The sequence below is a fragment of the Aspergillus caelatus genome (assembly GCF_009193585.1).
Source record: "Aspergillus caelatus strain CBS 763.97 unplaced genomic scaffold BDV27scaffold_269, whole genome shotgun sequence".
NCBI lineage: Eukaryota > Fungi > Ascomycota > Eurotiomycetes > Eurotiales > Aspergillaceae > Aspergillus > Aspergillus caelatus.
The window spans coordinates 12226-30768 of record NW_022475532.1 but is presented as its reverse complement, the minus strand read 5'-3'; the positions used below and the strand labels follow the sequence as shown (position 1 = coordinate 30768).

At 48.6% G+C, this 18543-nt stretch overlaps 4 protein-coding genes across 4 annotated transcripts; 3 read left to right on the top strand and 1 right to left on the bottom strand.

Moving 5' to 3' along the window:
* Window positions 1-1729: 1729 nt before the first annotated feature.
* On the bottom strand, window positions 1730-2178 carry BDV27DRAFT_55415 (uncharacterized protein). Its single transcript, XM_032076918.1, has one exon. It carries the CDS (start codon window positions 2081-2083, stop codon window positions 1829-1831), a length of 255 nt encoding a protein of 84 aa, XP_031922428.1. The 5' UTR covers window positions 2084-2178; the 3' UTR covers window positions 1730-1828.
* Window positions 2179-4264: 2086 nt separating this feature from the next.
* Window positions 4265-6763, top strand: BDV27DRAFT_149660 (putative C6 transcription factor; the record flags this gene model as incomplete). Its single annotated transcript, XM_032071094.1, has 4 exons — window positions 4265-4671; window positions 4730-4832; window positions 4902-5614; window positions 5674-6763. The coding sequence occupies 4 exons, from the start codon at window positions 4265-4267 to the stop codon at window positions 6761-6763; spliced, it is 2313 nt and encodes a 770-aa protein (XP_031922427.1).
* A 2545-nt stretch (window positions 6764-9308) lies between these two features.
* Window positions 9309-15026, top strand: iml1 (GTPase-activating protein IML1). Its single transcript, XM_032074812.1, has 4 exons — window positions 9309-11987; window positions 12207-12363; window positions 12394-12634; window positions 12668-15026. Exons 1-4 carry the CDS (start codon window positions 9416-9418, stop codon window positions 14885-14887), a joined length of 5190 nt encoding a protein of 1729 aa, XP_031922426.1. The 5' UTR covers window positions 9309-9415; the 3' UTR covers window positions 14888-15026.
* Window positions 15027-15500: 474 nt separating this feature from the next.
* On the top strand, window positions 15501-18365 carry BDV27DRAFT_136316 (putative sugar hydrolase). The gene is made up of 6 exons (XM_032068736.1): window positions 15501-15754; window positions 15807-15921; window positions 15979-16042; window positions 16130-16779; window positions 16841-17118; window positions 17183-18365. The coding sequence occupies exons 1-6, from the start codon at window positions 15722-15724 to the stop codon at window positions 18317-18319; spliced, it is 2277 nt and encodes a 758-aa protein (XP_031922425.1). The 5' UTR covers window positions 15501-15721; the 3' UTR covers window positions 18320-18365.
* Window positions 18366-18543: the final 178 nt, after the last annotated feature.

Below are 18543 nucleotides of genomic sequence, written 5' to 3'. Positions count from 1 at the left end.
TGGGGGTCATTGGCGTAAATGGGACGAGAAAATGACTACCGTACGGATCTGTCCTTGCTGTTGAGATTCCGGGAGGAAGGGTGAAAACCAGATTCCAGAACATGCACATCAGCAGGATAATAGAAACCTCGTACCCTCCTCTAGTTTGTCGAACTCAAACTCCATTGCTAGCAGCCGAGCAGAAAGCTCGTTAGAGCCATCATTATGTTCGGCACCGGTATAATGGCTATTCGCTGGAGGGCCGGGATTGGAATGGAAATGACAGCTTTGCACTTTAGTGAGCGTCCCTACTTTTGGTCATTTCTAGTTCACTCTGACGTGTGATCAATCTACGGAGTATAGGCTGGGTCCAAAGAGGTTGTGGACCGTTTCACGCCGGAAAACTGGGGACAAGCATATATGGAGAACCTGAATGGGCCGTGCTTCTCTCGAGAGGTGGAACCTACTGGACATTAAATCCTTCCATGTTAGGCTAGTCCCCATTGGGAAAGATAGAGATTTCTCCAGCTCGTGCTTGAATATCGTGTTTTTCTTTCAATATACACACAATCAAATATGTATTCCGATCATGATTCATATTGCAGATGAGGACCGGAAAAAGGGATCATCCGGTACGTACTCCGTACATAGGCATGAATGCTAGCGGTACTCCACGGGAGACTCGTCTCGGAAGTTTAATCCGCTGATCTTCATTCCGGACAGCACAACGGATTGATGACGCGAGTTGGTGTGTCATGTTTAGATTGCCAGCCACCGTTCCACCAGTCCTATCTCCTTTCGAGAGCGCCTCGATTTATTTCGAATGATTTGCATATTACACGACATGCAGGTCCAATCTTCACATTGCTCAACAATCGATATTGAGTACTCTGTCGATTGTGAGGAGTTCCGGATGAGGATGACAGAGAGAGGTTATAGGGGATTTCGTAAGCTGCCAGCGACCGACGACGTACACCCCTACCATCAATTGTTTAGGGAGCTTCTGGTGGACGACCGACTGACGAGACTCTCTTGTAGCAAGATGGGTAGATAATTCCGAAGCTGGACTTCTCCCGGTTACTCGTTGCTAAAGCGCTGATGGCCAGGGGCTGGCAAGTAGGACAGGGAGGAAATCTGGGAGTGACATGGTTAATGCAGATTAGTTCAAGCAAATGCCAGCCTGACGTATTGGCTTTAGTCCCCCCCTTTCTCGCATTCGACTCCATTCCGTCGCACAAAACCAGGGTGTTTGTTTAGAGAGGTGAGGAACGGGTTTCACACGCTCGCTGGCTGCCCTGCAAGGCTGAGGAAAGCATTGCTCTTCTAGTAACCTCCTGCGTCCAGCAACCCGGAAAGATGCGCAAGGCGGGCACTTGATTTGCATGCAGTTTGCCTCCGAGACAGCATACGGGGTCGGGGTCAAGTGTACCTGAAGGTAGTCAGAACGATAGCGACCGTAGGTACTAGTAGTAGTAGGTTAGTCGGTAAGTCTTAGGGAGGGTCACCTGAGGAAAAACTATTGCTCCGCTTTTGGAGGGAAATCAATTCCAAGTTCAATAAATTGATCCAATGCCTTCGGAACATAATTCCTCGCCAATCAAAGGACTTTCCCAACGCACAACCACTGGGGCAGCTGCTGAACAGGACCCATTTGTTCAAACATTCGGCCGAATTATAACCTAGTTCGGGTTTATAATCTTTTAAAACCCCCCTTCCTGCGATGGCAAGAGGGCTCGCCGGTGTGAATTGCTTTCACTCGCCGCTTTTCTTTCCTTTTCCACCCTCCCTCTCTCCTGTTTTCTTCACCCCCCTTTTTCGACTAATGTAGTTGGGTTGTTTCTCAAAAGCCTCAGCGCTGAGGACTAATCACTTCCTTAAACGTACAACATGCTTTCCCTATGAGATTTCCTAAGATCTGCCACGATGTTCCATGCAAGAGCGAACGAAGCAACATAACATTCAGGGATGCATCGAGGACAGGTCCGGGAATGGACCCGTAAATGTTACACCGAGAGTTCAACTGTGAGACTGACATCACCCGGGCAATACACGAGAGGATGAGTTCTGGAGGTAAGCAACAGGCAGCTATTCCACTGATCTTCATTGCTAATGTTAAGTTTCACTAGCTTCAGTCCTGATTCTAGCCTGTTGATGATCGTTGCGCACATTAGCAAGGCATGGCTCTGGAAACGCCTAAAAAGCGTACCTCCAAGGCTCTCTGTCTTGCCGCCTCAAGACCCCTTCAGGCGTCCCTAGGCATCAACGGTTGTATGTAGATCCACAGCATAGTAGAATGACACGCAGAACTTTCCAGTGGTTGATGTTTCCTGCAACTGCTCAAATAAATGAGCATGTGACAACTGCTGAGAAAAAGATGATATGTCGAGTTCAAGTTGTTGTTGATATCTCTCAGGAAGTCACTTCTCTGGTAATGACCCCCTCTTGGACTGTTGATGACCTCTGATAGACAGATGTTCACTTTACGCTTAATCAGATCTCTGGGCTATCATCTTGATGGAGACACACTAAAAGAGCCATCCTGAATATGTGTCTCGAAAACTATCCATTCTTTGAGAAGAAAACACGAAAATCGGACACCGACCTACAAGGCCTAGCTAAAGGAAGTTCCACCGTCGGAGCTTTCCCACACTTATGGTCAAATCGCCTGAGTATTCGGCTATTCAGCTTAACGTCGTTCTATATCCATACTAGGCGCCTGCTCCCTTGCACTTATATCCATATTTGCTAAGCTAGTCATGCACTCGTTATGTTCCATGACCCTTGTGCGTGAGTGAATACTTTTCTCTGCCACCGGATCTATGGGAAGATGATATGGCAAGAGCGACCCACATATGCGGCAAACATTGTTATGGCGTACATCGTCATTCGTCCTTGTATCACTTCGTTCTCGTGGGTGTTGGTGTCTCTGTTCGATGTGCGGAGAAACTCGTCGTCGGAGAGCGTGAGTTCTAAGAAAAAACCAAAATCTGTTCGCTTCTGACTCGATGCAAATGGCTAAAATCGAGCAGCGAGTATATACAAAGTTGATATTGGGCTGATGGACTTTGACTTCACAGCGCTTAAACAAACATTCCATGGACCAACTCCTGTGCCCTAGTTAATCGTGAGGTTAAGTGGGTGTCGAAGCTCTAATTGACGGCTGTGATGATATAGCTCTCTAGTGACACATTTGTTGCCTCAGAGTGTTTTCACGCTAAAGACCACACCATGATTCTAGAAGCTTCTCGAACTCTCGTGCCGTTGCACGGCCCTGCAATTGAGGGTGGCAATGATGCTTCTTGCACCCTGAGACCGATGTGAATAGGTCACTGCGAGCGACATGACAGGGTGGTAGTACTAATGCACTGGTCTAAAAACCATCTCAGTTCATGATATGAACCTGGAGTCCGATGCTACTGCATCAGTGAACCAACCATGCTATCAAGGCATATGGCTCCTTCCTGTCTGAGGCTATCATGGGTATTTGGAACTTGTGCGACTATACAGCCATTGAAGTTAAGATGCAATTGTTGCCTAGGGGGGGAATCATTGGGTATAGCGAGGACCTCCCGTGACCTCGCTGCCTTATATAATACGAGGTCCTGCCGTGAAATGCCATGTCTTCATTTTAAGGAGAACATGCTCAAAAAAGAACCAGAACAAAAAAGAAGAAGGGGGGGGGAAGGAAAAAAAAAAAGCATGAAGAAACACAACCACAACAGGGCCGCAGATCGTCAATAAAGAGGGGGTAAAGAAAATTACACATAACAAAGAAGAGAAAGAAAGAAAGAGAAAGAATTTAAGGGGCAGAAACGCAAAAAAGAAAAAAAAAAACCCAACAATACCATAGCGGTGCCCAAAAATTTCCCCCTTTGCATTTTTTTTTGATTATTAGGTACAACCGTACCCTTTTGTCTTGAGCCTCTGTGTTGTTTAATACAGGGTTGGTACTCGGAAGGTATGTCCACGAGTATTGATACCTTGGTTACAAACTCGGAAGCGAGCCGACTCCCGCGCCAGTGAACACGGCAGTGAGCTCCAGCCTACCACAAGCCTTCCTGGCGCAGACTTAGGTCCCTCACTTTACCACCGCCAGTTTCATAGGTATGTTTGTTCGTACGTTACCGTGGCTGACAGGAAACATCGCTGCTTCCCGTGTTTGTAAGCCACTTCTTAAGCCACTCTTAATGTTCAACACTTGCTCGGGCTTAGTGTGTTAACATCCAGGTTGTTCGCACTATCAGAGGGCCGGGACAAAGGGGGGTTGGCAAGATTTCCTGTGACAATGTCCGACCCCAACCGTCCTCCTCCCTTTCATTATCCGTCTTACACTTCTTCGTCTTCATCCGAGTATCCAGGAAATGAGGCGACTTTCAACGACTGGGCGGTGCCTCAGTATTCGCAGCCGTCCTATGCACCTTCCGTCAACTACGACATGGTAGCTGGCTTTGCGGAAAACCCCGCAGGTGCTTCGCCTATGTTTTCTGGTGAACGAGCTTTAAATTCCAAGGTAGCAATTCCCAGATCAGCAAACCCGAGCAACTGGACCAGCAGTGGACGGGTCAGCCGGGCATGCGAGAATTGTCGAGAACAGAAAGCCAAATGTAGTGGGCATCGCCCGACTTGTCAGCGATGCCAAGAAGCCGGCACTCGTTGCTCGTATGGCGATCGGAAACGAGAGAAGATGGCCAAGTGGGTTGTGTGACGACTCGCGAAGATTAGATTTTGGATTTCTGACGGTGGGTAATAGGCAACTGAGTGATCTGACAAACCAGAAGCATATTTATGAAGCCCTATTGGAAGATGTTTGCTCGAAGGTGGATTCGCAAACTGCCCAACATATCGAGCAGGTTGTAAATGAGGTAGGTCCTTCTTTTTCCCTCCGTACTCCCCGAGTTCGTTCTTTAACCAACGGTCCTCAGCAACGCGCCGGCAATGACCAGGCATTTGGTCGCAAGGCCTCAGTCTCTCTATCCACTGTTAGAGGAGCTGATACTCCAGCTGATCCGGATCCTGATCCGATTTCCTCCTTAGTGGCGTTGGATTACATTAACGAAGATTTTAACCGTGATGAGAAGATACAAGCAATAGGTTTTGTAGGAGAACATTCCGAGATAACATGGCTTTACAGGTTGAGGCGAATGCTTGAGCGCTCCAGTCCAGTCACTCCCAGTCCCAAGGAAAGTTGGGATCGCCAGTCAGTTGCTTCTGTGAGCTTTTTCCTCGATGATTCGGACATCCCTGTCATAGATAATGTTGATCCCATGCAGCGGCCTTCGCAAATGCTTGCTGACCAGCTCGTGGATACTTACTTCTCCATCATCCACCCTTTCTTCCCGATTATCGGCAAGGCGATCTTCTTGAGGCAGTACAAGTCTTTCTACTCTACTCCTTTCGTGCGGCCAGGAAAAAGATGGCTGGCGATACTAAATCTAATTTTTGGTATTGCTGCGAGGTACTGTCACCAGATGCAGTCTGACGCCCGGGATACACCAGACGATGGGCCCTTATACTTTTCACGGGCATGGAAACTCAGTATGAGTGACGTGGCTCTACTGGATCATCCGAATCTGCAACAGGTGCAAGTGGAGGGTCTAACATCGTTCTATCTCTTGTCAGTGGGACAAGTCAATAGGTGCGTCTGGTCTGGTCGTAACCCAAAGCTTATGTCTAATTTCTCCGTTTATTACGCAGGTCGTGGAGAATATGTGGTACCTCGATAAGATCTGCCGTTATTATGGGGTTGAATCTACGCAACGAGAGCAGTATGGTTGTCCACACGTCTAAAGAGACTCGCTATCGCGTATGGTGGTCCATTTACATGCTAGATATCCAACTCTCTGTGATGACTGGCCGTCCACCTCACTGCAGCAGCGACTTCTGTACTACACCCTACCCGGTGCCATTCCAGGAGGAAGAATTTCTAGATGATAACGTCGCTCAAATTATTATGGATAATGAGAGCCGTAACATCTTCATGGAAGCGCTATCGTCAAGGAACTCGACAAAATCTACCAACGAAGTTACAACTTCAGAAGGCTTCGGGCCCGCAATGTCGTACCAGGGTAAACAATATGGGCAAGCTGCCTACAATGCTGTGGACTCACTCACGCCGAATACCTCGTTATATTTTCTTTGTCTCGTCGACCTAGGATTGATAATGCGAGAGTCTATTGACACATTATATGCTCCAGGAGCTGCTCGAAAGTCCTGGCGTGAGGTAGAGATAGCCATCTCCACACTGAACGGCAAAGTAGACGCATGGCTCTCTCGGCTTCCTACAGCCTTCCACTTTACTCACGGTCACCAAGCGTTTGAGAGGCAGCGGTCATGTCTCGCCTTCCGTTTCTACAGTGCCAAGATCTTGATTACTCAGCCATGTCTTAGTCGTCTCACACGGAAGGCCCCGGGTGTTGAAATACCAGGAAATTTCTGTAATACAATGGCGGTTATGTGCGTTGATCTGGCTGGCCAAATGCTTGACCACTTACCCAATTCGCCGGAACCTTCATGGGTCTACCATGTCTCACCTTGGTGGTGTGTCCTGCACTTTCTCATGCAATCGACCGCTGTGCTCCTGACTGAGCTATTACTCCTTGCAAAGGAAGGAACTGTCCAACACAGGACGGCTTGGGAAAAAGTTTCCAAGGTGTCGCGCTGGCTAGCTGCGATGTCAACGAAAGACTTATCGTTTCAGCGGGCTCAACTCGTGTGTAGAGACCTACTTTCTCAGAATTCTTTGGAACCTGACATTAGAGTCTACGCGGACAATGACAAAAACTGACTGTTATGAAGGTCCCGAGATTTTCTACATTTAGAAAACTGGCGTACGCCTGGTTGGGGTCGCTATTGTGCCAGTGCACCCACATTAGTGTACACCGCCAGTCAACCTTGGAATTGTTGAATTGCCCCCTTTGTACCGAACACGACTACCTAACGGAGGGGGCATTAAGTGAACCCATTTCATTTGCCTTGTCGACCTAACAGGTGCCGTTCCAAACTTGAAATCCGAAAGATCTCAAGTCTTCGACAACTTGCTACGGTCCACTATGGTTACACCTAGTGTATTGGAGCTGACTTCATGGTTTCGGCAGGTGTGGATTCGTTCATGGTCTACCCATCTCGGTGGTCTTTCGACCAGATATTATATACCTTATCAATTCTTTCCATCTCAATTCTTCAGTTCTGATAATTTGTGCCGCCTTTCCCAAGTAACTTTCACTCCGGTAACTGGAGCAGACTGCCGCCCACCTCGACTCAACCTGAACTGATCAAGCAATATCAATCATTAGATACACTGTGCTACTGTATAAGGTTATTCTTTTCTTTCTTTCTTTTTTTTTTTTTTTTTTCCATTCCCCTCCCTCCCTCCCTCCCTCCCTCTCTACCTCTACTTTCTTGTTTTCCTGTTCTCTTGTTTCTTTACTTTATCTTTTTTATTTATCTTTTTATTTTCACTTCCCCTACCCATCAGGTATTGGTCCTTAGAGTAAGCACGATAAGGATCTACCAGTACATGAGTTAGGTGAAGTTAGAACATCTTATTACCCTCCACTCTTGCGACTCGAAAAATCTTTTAGTAAGTGTTCCGCTCGGCCTTACTAAGTAGGAAGTAAGTCACCGACAATTGACGCCACTTGACCAGGATCGTGCCTCTTTGAGTTGGTTGAATATGCAGAGCTCCACATCAGCTGATGACTTAAAAGCAGATGTGCTTCACTAGTTAATGCCGCTCCTATATATCCAGGTAGACAAGGTACTTTAGTGTGAAAAGCACCTAGGGGCTGCCTAAGTGAAGGTCGCTGATCTCCTATCCAACCTGTGCAGAGTGGGGCTAACCTTTCCATCGAGACACGCTGTCATTCGCTGGCGATTCGGCCCGTGGGAAAGGTTCCTTCTGGCCGGTACTCTCAGCGTCTTTCTTCTACTCCGTAAGTATTGATCTACCATCCCCTGACTTAACATTGGGTGACGGGTCATACCGTACGGTCCACCCTCCAAGCAAATACCAGCCGTTCGGTGTCAGATCGTCGGAGCCTTTTTTGCAGACACAATTACGCGACTCGTCTGGGAGAGATATTTAACATGGCGGCTGCCACTCAGTTTATAAATTGGCACATATGCTAGGACCTCTCATTTCAAGAATCCTTTAGTCATATTCAAGAACTAATTAGCTATCTGCATCTATACTACCATCGTGTCGAGTACGCAGGTGGCTGGGTTGCATATCGACAGTGGGGTGGCCCGACTGTCTCGAGTCTCTCAAATGACTACGGGGAAGGGTTGGTATGGAACAGGTCTGGCACTAGCTACCATCGATGATGTAGATACATCGTACGTACTACTTTAGTATGCTAAGGATACTCCGTCCTACGTAGAGGGTCACTGAGCGTTCCATGGGTTCAGACTGGGGGCCCAATCAGTTGATTAACTAGCTAAAAGTTTCAGTCCCACAATGTTCTAGTAGTCTCGAAGGACTCACGAGTAGGATTGCGTACGGATAAATGTTCCACGTCAGAGTTGATTTGACCGTATCAGTACGAAATTACTCCGTACAAGGGGCTATCTCAACGTATCGGCGGTGCCCGATCAAAATTTGGAAAGTCTCTCGATCTAATGATGTGTGTGGGTTCGGTACAGGTTACGCAGCCTGACATCCACTAGTGCCAATGTATTGAATGGCTGTACCTTTAGGACCCAAATCCCGACACCTGTCTAATCAAACCCCGAGGCTGAGATTTTACGCCGGCCATGCCGATTATCTATCTATCTTTTGGGCTATTGCTTACGGAGTGATACAGTAGGGTGGGTAGGCCCACGGTTCGCTACCTAAACAGGTAAGTTGTTAGGCCCCAATAGTCGGCTGTAGGCGTATCATCATATTTCGGTATGGTTTTAGGACGTCGATTTCATTATCCTTACTACGTTAGGACACCCCACACATGCATAGGTGTATGTCATACGTACTAGTTTACATCCCCATAAATTGTATCTGAGGCCAGCACCAAATCAGGTTTTAGCTCTTTAATGACACGGTGGACGTGCATGTGACAACAGGGGTGTTCATAGAATGAGCAAGGAGGTGATAATTAAGTTCTAAGCAGTACTCCGTATTTTATTGAGGTTCCACTTCTTTGGCGTGCTTTTTCACAGACACTCAGGAGCCTCTTGCATACGTTACAGGACTAGTACATAGCACATCACTTACTATGTAAGTTGTGAGGCCGTGGTGAAATCATGCCCCAGGCACAATTGTAACACGTGATAATACAATCTTGACCGCCTTCCCCTTAAAGACCGTGTGGGATTTTGTGGATAGGGAGCTGTAACTTGATAACCTCCGAGTGAGTTGTTCAATCGATGCCGAGCCGCTCTTGATTACCTTTCAGGGACATCGCAGGACGTTCAATCTAATATGCGATGGTGAGAGGGGAAAATGTCTCTACGGGGACCCATGAAGCACTCGCACTTGAGGCAGGTGAGTGCTGCCAGTCTAGAGACTCTCTCTACTACTCGTTCCCTGGCACTATCTCAGACCGATGGTCTGAGTGAGAAACCCTCGACTCCCGATGAGAGGACCATCCGGTTATCTTCTACTGGCTTAGATCGTCGCCAATGTTCGCTCTGGGTCCATGATGAGACCTTCTCCAAGGAGGAAATCCTGTTCAATCAGGCTGCCTTCACCGACATGGGCGTGGAAGTTGGCGATGTGATCGAGATATTACCTGCTCGGTATCCCGGAGATGGCACACATTCTGCTAAAACAGATCTTGGATCGAGATCTTTGCGCGATAGCCATGTTGAATCGAGCTCTACGCTTCATTCAGACTCAATGTCCAAGTTTAAGACCCCGTTGCAAAGTCGGTGCCTCTTCGTGGTTAAACCCATGCCGCAAGAGATAAAGACACGAAATCCCAAGCTAGAGCTTTCGGTCACTACAAGTATCGCCAACATTTTCGGGTTTAAGAACCGGACAACCGTTCATATCTCGATTGTAGACCGTGCTCAATGCGCTGCCTCTCATATTGATATCTCCTTCCGTGACCAGTATATGGTCAGGTCTGACATGTGGAGGCTGGTCATGTCGGAGTTAGCAGAAAGGATCGTTTACAAGGGACAGAAAATCGTATTCACTGGTAGTATCAAGGCAACTGTAAAAAATATCTTTATTCGTGGCAAAAAGGTCCTCTCCGGTTTCTTCTCACCCCAAACCATTCCAGTGTTCCGCAGCGAATCGGCGAAGTACGTCCTGTTCATCCAGATGTCAAGGGAAATGTGGGATTTCGATTCGGAAGGCACCGGAGACATTCTATTTAGCAGAGTTATCAATGGGTTCCTCCCCGAGTTGTTTAAACGGTGGGTCAATTCAGATGCAAGGCATCTAGTGACCATCGTATTATTCACACGGGTTGAGTATGATGCATCGGCCATTGCTTCTTCCACTTTTAGTTCAGAGAACCTGACCAGCATGTTCGGTCCCAATCACGTTCCCACAAGGGACTTCTATCGGGTAGTAGTCAATGACATGGCGAGTGGCCATTGGACTACTATCTTGGATGAACTAAAGAAGGATTTCAGGACCTTCCTAAGGGACGTATCGATACTCAGTGTACACAATGAGGATACCCCAACAGTCAACGCAACCGGTGCATCCAAATCCCGGCCGGCAGCCATTGCAGGGCGGCCAAGCACCGCCCTCCGTGGGAACATACTCGAAGCTATCCATCTTGCATCTTCACATCTGGCATTCGACCATATTGACCGTGATATGGTTCATACAGGTACTTCAATTATAGTCATTACGCCCGGGAGCGGTGTTTTTGAAGTATCATACGAATCATTAGCCTCCACCACTGAAGCACTCACAAACCGTGGGATCGCCATTGATCTCGTCTGCCTTAGCCCTATGCCTCTCCACTCTGTACCTCTGTTCAAGTATCGGGAGCCAGCCCATAGGCCTACTACTGCCACATTCGGCGATATTCAGCATGGCGGTTATTCTCCTGAGATGCGCCATTCGTTTGCGAGCTTATCAAGTAAGACGCCGCACCTTTCCCCGAAGTCAGCTCTCCTGGATTCATTCACAGGGATGAGCTCTAAATCCCAGTGGCCTGGTCGGTCAAATGAATGGAATTATGGGATTCCCCACTGGCTTGATATATCATATTGGAACCCTGAAACCTACAGAGAGTCTCGACGTATCTTGAAAAAAGACCCCAATGCGCCTATTCCATTCACGGTCACTAAGCAGTCGAAAGTTTTCGTTCCGCGGGTGCGAATGTACGAAATCCAAATGATGGGTGTGATGGAAAGTGAACAATCAAACATATCAATCCCCTACCTCTCAGAAGGGCAGAATATCTCTAGAGCGGCCAGTTCCACCCTTGGTTCTAGCCCAAGTAGTCTTGTTCCTCCTAAGGCTACTTTCAGGCGCAATTCTCCTTTTCGACATCAGCTGAGCGACAGTCTCCGACCAGAGCCGCTCCTTCATAATATGGCAAGCTCAAAGGATACAATGCTTGCTATATCAAAGAAGACGCCAAAAACTGTGCTTTCCTGGATGGACAATTATGACGAAAATGTGTTCCAGCCTTTTAGAAAGCGACGACATCGCCGGAAGCCGTCCAGAGTTAAACGGCCTAGTGAGCCAGAAGTGAAAGCATCTAATGCGCACGAAAGGATTTCTGCTAGATCGATATCGCGTCTTAGGGAAAACGAAAGTACTCGTTCAGCATCGCGACAGATTGACATCCCACTTCCAGCCCCTAAAAGCCCCGTGTCTACGAAAAGCGCTTCTCCCAAGAAACCAGCCCTAAAAAGCTCCTCCAAAGCAAAGTTGCCGCGTATATCGCGCACAATCAGCTTCGCTCTCCGTGGCCTAAGTTCAACCCCTCCCAGAGCTCAGGCGAGCACAGAAGTAAATGTTGAGCACGCCAGAGGCTTGCCGACATCAAATTCAAGGAAGTTGTCGGGTGTGCTTGCAGACAATAGAAGTGTGGATTCTTTGAGTGCGTCAGATAGTGCATCGACCGTAATCGACCTGGCCCCAGAAACACCCCAAAAGCCAATCAAGAACGCAGCCATTACGCCATCAAGACCGATATCGATCAAAGTGCCTCCCAAACAGCCGCTACAAGATACAGAGCAGCAAGGACGTCCAGCCATCCCGGAGTCGGTCTCGACTACAACTACAGAGATCCCTCTAAGCGATGATACGCGCCTCACAGCTCAACCCAGACGGCATGGGCCTAAATTCGAGGTAACCTTGAGTACTGGATCGCGCAACGGATCCTCAAAATGTCCACAAAGCAAGGCATTGGCTCCTTGGGTTCGCTCAATTAACCCCTGCAACACCCCAAGAGAAGTTTTACGAGACACCAGCTGGTTTGGGCGCTGGCAGCATGCTTATCCGAGGCCTCCCCATGTTGCGGTGGTAAAATGGAAAAGCTTGAAATCCCCGGCTATTCTCCCGCTGACCACAGAAGAGTTCCCCACGCCAAGTGAACTTGCCTCGGACTATTTGCAGACACCATACCGCGTCTTCCCTAACGAAGACTCAGAGGGTATTGAGGCGCCTAAAACCAGAGGCGTGCTTCTCCGAGAAATGATTTCACTACGGCTTTCCCACGGGTTCCAAATTGTTGTTGGAAAAAATGTAGTTGAAGCCTCCGGACAATATTCCCTCCAGTCACCGAACGTATTCGACACTCATGGCTTGGAAAAGCCCGGGGCTACGGTCTTTTTGTCCAAAGGCAACTCAATCCATCGACTTATTTGTGTCGAAGGTGCGGAGATTGAAGTCACGCGATACACGCATCGAACGTCCTCGCTTTTGGCGTCTGATCAGAAAAGGAAATTCACTTTGTATTCTCCGGCAATGAGAACAATTCTGAGTCCCGAATATGTGGTAAAGGATATAAAATTAGACTCGACGTACGAGGAATACAACTGGAACTACGCTGATAATTATGTGGCCGGCCACCGAGACTACTTGCTAAATCCAGCCCAACAACTCCACTTCTGGCGTGTTCGCTACGTCCTGATCCCGATGCGTCTGCACTTCAAATCTCGGCGCCTTCATGGTTTCAATGAAGACAACGAAGAAGAAATTCATCTGCTTGGCATTAATCAGCTCACACATATATGGCAGCGCCATAAGTATATCCCTCCGGAAGAAAAGCGGTTTGAAAGCTCCAACAAAAAGAGGGACCAGAACCCACTCAACATTATGTACCAGACACGGAATCCATCCGAGGTTATTGCGGCTGAATTAGACCGTATCATACTTGTGGATCCTGGCCTAGACTCGTCCCCTGCACAGCTACTTCCGGAGTCAGAGCTACTCGAGCGCTCTAGTATCAGTCTATCATCCTTGGCGCAGATAATTCAGGGTGAAAAGGGAGTTAGAATGATGGATCGAAGGTGGCATTGGCGGCTGCACTACAATTGTTTCATTGGCTTCGAATTCACGACTTGGCTGCTCCAAAATTTCCGCGACGTGGACAGCCGGGAGGAGGCGGTTGAATTTGGTAACGAGTTGATGAAACACGGTCTCTTCCAACATGTAGAAAAGCGACACAACTTCCGGGATGGCAATTATTTCTACCAGATCTCTAGCGAGTATCGTGTCTCGCGACCTGAATCTCGCGGTAGCTGGTTCCCCCAAATACGACCGGATAAGTCAGTTCCTTCAACCCCGGCGGGTGAGGCCTCGAAAGGCTCCCCTATAAGTGGCCATACCCGCTCCGACAGTACCGAGGATACACAGTTGCAGACTCCAAGCACGCCGTCGAAGTTAAAAAATAAAGCCTCGATCACGTTGTCTAAAACTATGAAATACGACGTCGACCCCCGCAAACGCTCAAATCGCCCAGAGGTCATTGATCTTCATTATGATCGACTGCATAATCCCGAGAATTGCTTCCACATAGAGCTCAGCTGGATGAATACCACTCCCAAACTCATTGAGGATACGGTCCTGTCGTGGGCTTCGACAGCCGAGAAATTTGGACTTAAGCTCGTCCAAGTTCCCATTGCCGAAGCCTGCGCTATTGACAAAACACAGCCATTCCGAAAGCCATACCGCGTCCAACTTAAAGTTCCTCCCCCTAAGGGCCCTATTCCACTTCAGTGTAACTCAGAGTCATTCTCCCAGCCGGTTACATTGGACCATCAGTACTTCCATAAAGCCCTCTTACGGAAGTTCGACTTCGTCCTTGACTTTGAGGCCAGGTCCTCTTATCCCGCGGATGTTGAAGTGTCATATTCCTGGGGCATGCCTGACTATCAATACCCTCAATATATTCATCGATCTGGCAGTCTTCTAGCTCAGATCACTGGCGAAGGAGATTTTTTGCTTCTTGCCAACCGACTTGTCAGCACACGCAGTGCTGCCAGCCGAGACATGCCGAGACATGAGCGGTTAGACCGGCCTGATCAATATCGAGCACGTGCAGGGACCTACGATCCTGTGGACCGTATCTCTCCACGCCTTTCGCCCATGGCTCGGCCAGTCCACGAGGTCCATAGCCCCCTGAGTCCTCAGGGGCACGCGAGCATTGATTCGGCAAATCTGTACCGGGCCCCCGAGCATATTCTTACTGGGTTTGCAGACTTCTGCAATGATCCGGCTAGACTTGAGCAATTCTACAGTGAGGCGCAAGTGCGGGCGACTTCAACCAAAGTCGGCCCGGCGCCTACGACACTTACGGATGCGTCCATACCCTCTCTTGAACTACCTGCCAGTGTCGTCAGCCATCACATATCACCCCCACCTGGTCTGCCATCAAGAACCTCACAAAATATCACCGCGCCACTCTCTGAGATGAGAAATCTGTCGCGAGATGATAGCAATATGTCCAAAGGCAGTCCAAGAAGCGGCAGCTTGAGGCCACTTTCTCTAACATAAGAAGTTAGTCATATGCATGATATACCCCGGTTCATGACACGTAGTTTCGGTCAGGAAATGCGTTATGAGAATTGATGAAAAGTACTACTACTACCTTGAGGATTTGGAGATGAATACATAATAGCTACGGATATGTGCAACGCATTTAGCGCCTAGACATAATACATATTCTATCGTTCTATGCACTACTTGTCTATAAGAATACGATGTTATGTACTACTCCGTACATCGGCTTGATTGCCCCAGGCTCGGGGGGAGCACGTGGACTTACTTCCTTTGACAATATCAACTAGCAAAGGATTCGGTTTTCCACCCGCGCCGCCAAGAGAGGATGGACCAAGACTACTCCGTACAGACTACATCGTATGCTCGGCTCAATCTATTTAACCGTTCAGGCAGAATGAGGTTAATTAATTCCCCCCAATGCTGTTGTGCAGCTAGTTTAGCGGCCCATTATGTCCCAATATGATTGGCTCAATCAGTCTGAAGCACTATCAACCCCAAACCCCTAGACAACAAGGTCCGAATCTATTTAGGCGACGGCCAGAGCTACCCCGCCTCAATATGCCACCATCAGACGACTGAGGAGATTCAATCGGCTAAGTGGACGCGTTCTTATTAGAGCTAGCTGTCCCCTTTCTCTCAAATGAGGGGTCTGAAAGTCCTACGAACAAATGCGCTAGAACGAGATACCGCTACTGGGTCTAATATATAGAGGTGATTCTGTCTCTTTGCGCCACCAGACTCGTCAATTGCGCATTTATTTTTGATTAGTGGACTTTCTGGATTCAGCCGACAATTATTCAGGCCTAAACCCCCCTCAGAGCCGCAAAAATGAAGTTCACCGAGGGGATGTGGCGCCTGCGCGTAAGTATACTTGCAATTGCCTCATGATCAGTCTGATTTAACGATTTCGCAGGAAGGCATTCGAATTGACTGGATGAACAATGTCGAGAGACTGCACATTAATAATGAGAAAGTCGATTTATTATTAAATAAATTCCAGAGGCATCGTGGTGACACGCTTAATTCAGGTTGGTTTTTCCGGGTTAATCCTGGATGAACAAAAACTAACAAAATGTCGGAATTAGCAACCGTCACTGCAAGTGTAAAGTCTCCTTTAGAAGGAATTATCGGCGTCAAACTTGTCCACTGGTAGGTTCATTCAAGTGTGATTCGTTTCAGAATCAGGTGGCATTGACTCTTGCACACCTCGCTTCATCACTGACAAACGATATCCAGGGCAGGACAAGTCGATAACGGTCCCCACTATCAGTTGAGCTCGTCGACTGGCCATGCCAAGATTGACCATGAGAAGAACGTGAAGCTGAACTATGGCAGCGGCCCCTTGAACTTAGCCATCAATACAGCACCCAACGAACTGGATTTCGTGTTCTCGGGTGCTAAAGGGAAGCTCACTGGTCACTCCTGGAGATCCATCGGTTATGTTGGCGATCAAACTACAGAGAAGTCTCGTTGGGACGATGGGATCTTCTTTGAGCGTCAGGGATACATGCTTGCTGCATTAGACCTCGGGGTTGGCGAGAAACTCTACGGCCTTGGGGAGAGGTTCGGTCCATTCGTCAAGAACGGACAAAGTGTCGACATTTGGAACGAAGATGGAGGCACATCATCTGAATTGACATATAAGAATATTCCATTCTACATTAGCTCAAAGGGGTATGGTGTCTTTGTGAACAACCCTGGCAAAGTCAGCCTGGAGCTGCAGTCAGAGCGAACTACCCGAGTTAACATCTCGATTGCCGGTGAAGAATTGGAGTACTTTGTGGTTTATGGAAACACTCCCAAGGAGATAATTAGACGGTATACGGCTTTGACCGGGCGTCCTAGTTTGGTTCCATCTTGGAGTTACAACCTGTGGCTCACTACAAGTACGTACACTCCCTCCTATTGACATTGGCTTCTGGATGCTAAAAATCTTCATTTCAACAGGCTTCACCACAAACTACGACGAGCAAACCGTCACCGGCTTCCTCGACGGCTTCCGGGACCGGGATATCCCATTGGGTGTTTTCCATTTCGATTGCTTCTGGATGAAGTCATACCAATGGTGCGATTTCGAGTTCGACTCCGAGATGTTCCCTGACGCTGGAGGTTACCTTCAGCGACTTAAGGAGCGCGATCTCCGGATCAGTGTTTGGATCAATCCGTACGTTGGACAGGCATCGCCACTGTTCGAGGAGGGCAAAAAGAACGGTTACTTCATCAAGGTATGGCCCCACTGCGTTCGCTCAAGTTGGAGGATACCGGGGATTCATACTGACAAACACAAAGCGTACCGACGGCTCAGTTTGGCAATGGGACTACTGGCAAGCAGGTATGGCCGTTGTAGACTTCACGAATCCTGCCGCCTGCACATGGTTTTCGAACCACCTCAAACGCCTCATGGACATGGGCGTCGACTCGTTCAAAACCGACTTCGCCGAACGTATCCCCTACAGAAACGTGAAGTATCACGACGGATCCGATCCAACCCGCATGCACAACTACTACACCCTCCTGTTTAACAAAGTCGTCTACGAGACCATGACCGACCGTTACGGAAAATCCAACAGCCTCCTCTTTGCTCGCAGCACCAGCCCCGGAGGCCAAATCTACCCTGTGCACTGGGGCGGCGACTGCGAAAGCACCTACGAAGCCATGGCCGAGTCTCTCCGCGGTGGTCTCAGTCTCATGCTCTCAGGTTACGTCTTCTGGGCCTCAGACATCGGCGGCTTCGAGGGCACCCCGCCACCAGCCCTCTACAAACGCTGGGTCCAATTCGGACTCCTCTCCTCACACTCCCGTCTCCACGGATCCTCTTCCTTCCGAGTCCCCTGGATCTACGGTGAGGATTGCTCAGAAGTCCTTCGCGACTGCGTAAAACGCAAGATCCTCCTCACCCCTTACCTCCTCGCCGAAGCCCTCACAGGCCATGACCAAGGAACCCCGCTCATGAGACCCATGTTCCTCGAGTTCCCGGATGATCTCAATACCTACCCGCTTGATACACAGTACATGTTCGGCAGTAATTTGCTCGTTGCCCCCGTTTTCACAGACGAGGGTACCGTCACTTTCTATGTACCTCGGACTCCTGAGGATTCTCAAGGAAAGTGGATCTCGTGGTTCGATCACAGCAAGACCTACGAGCCGGGCCAATGGTACACAGAAACGCATGGATTCGATACTCTCCCGATTCTCGTTAGGCCGGGCTCGGTCACTCCGATTAACCCGAAACTGAAAGCGCCGCAGGATGATGCGCTGGATGGTCTCGAAGTGCTGGTTAATGGATCGCTGAAGGATGAAGTGGCAGTCCAGGTCGTTGATCCAAGCAAGACCCATGAGGTGTTGAAGACTGTGAAGGTTGCCGTGAGAGGGGATGAGGTGGTTGCCGATGATGCCGGGGTGAAGGTGGTTCGGATTGAACATTAGCCTCTAAACTATAGACCTTTAGATTCTTTATTGACATGACTGGAAAATGAACTCATTTTGACTAGGATACCCTGTCAGTGCCTCGAAACTATATAGTACCAGCTTCCAAGTGCAGAAGATATGAAGTCTATAATATCAGAGGATAGCATAGCCACCGTCATCACGAAGCGCCTGATAAATAGATACAACGGCAAATACAAGACGTAAGGAGGGAACCAGGCCTG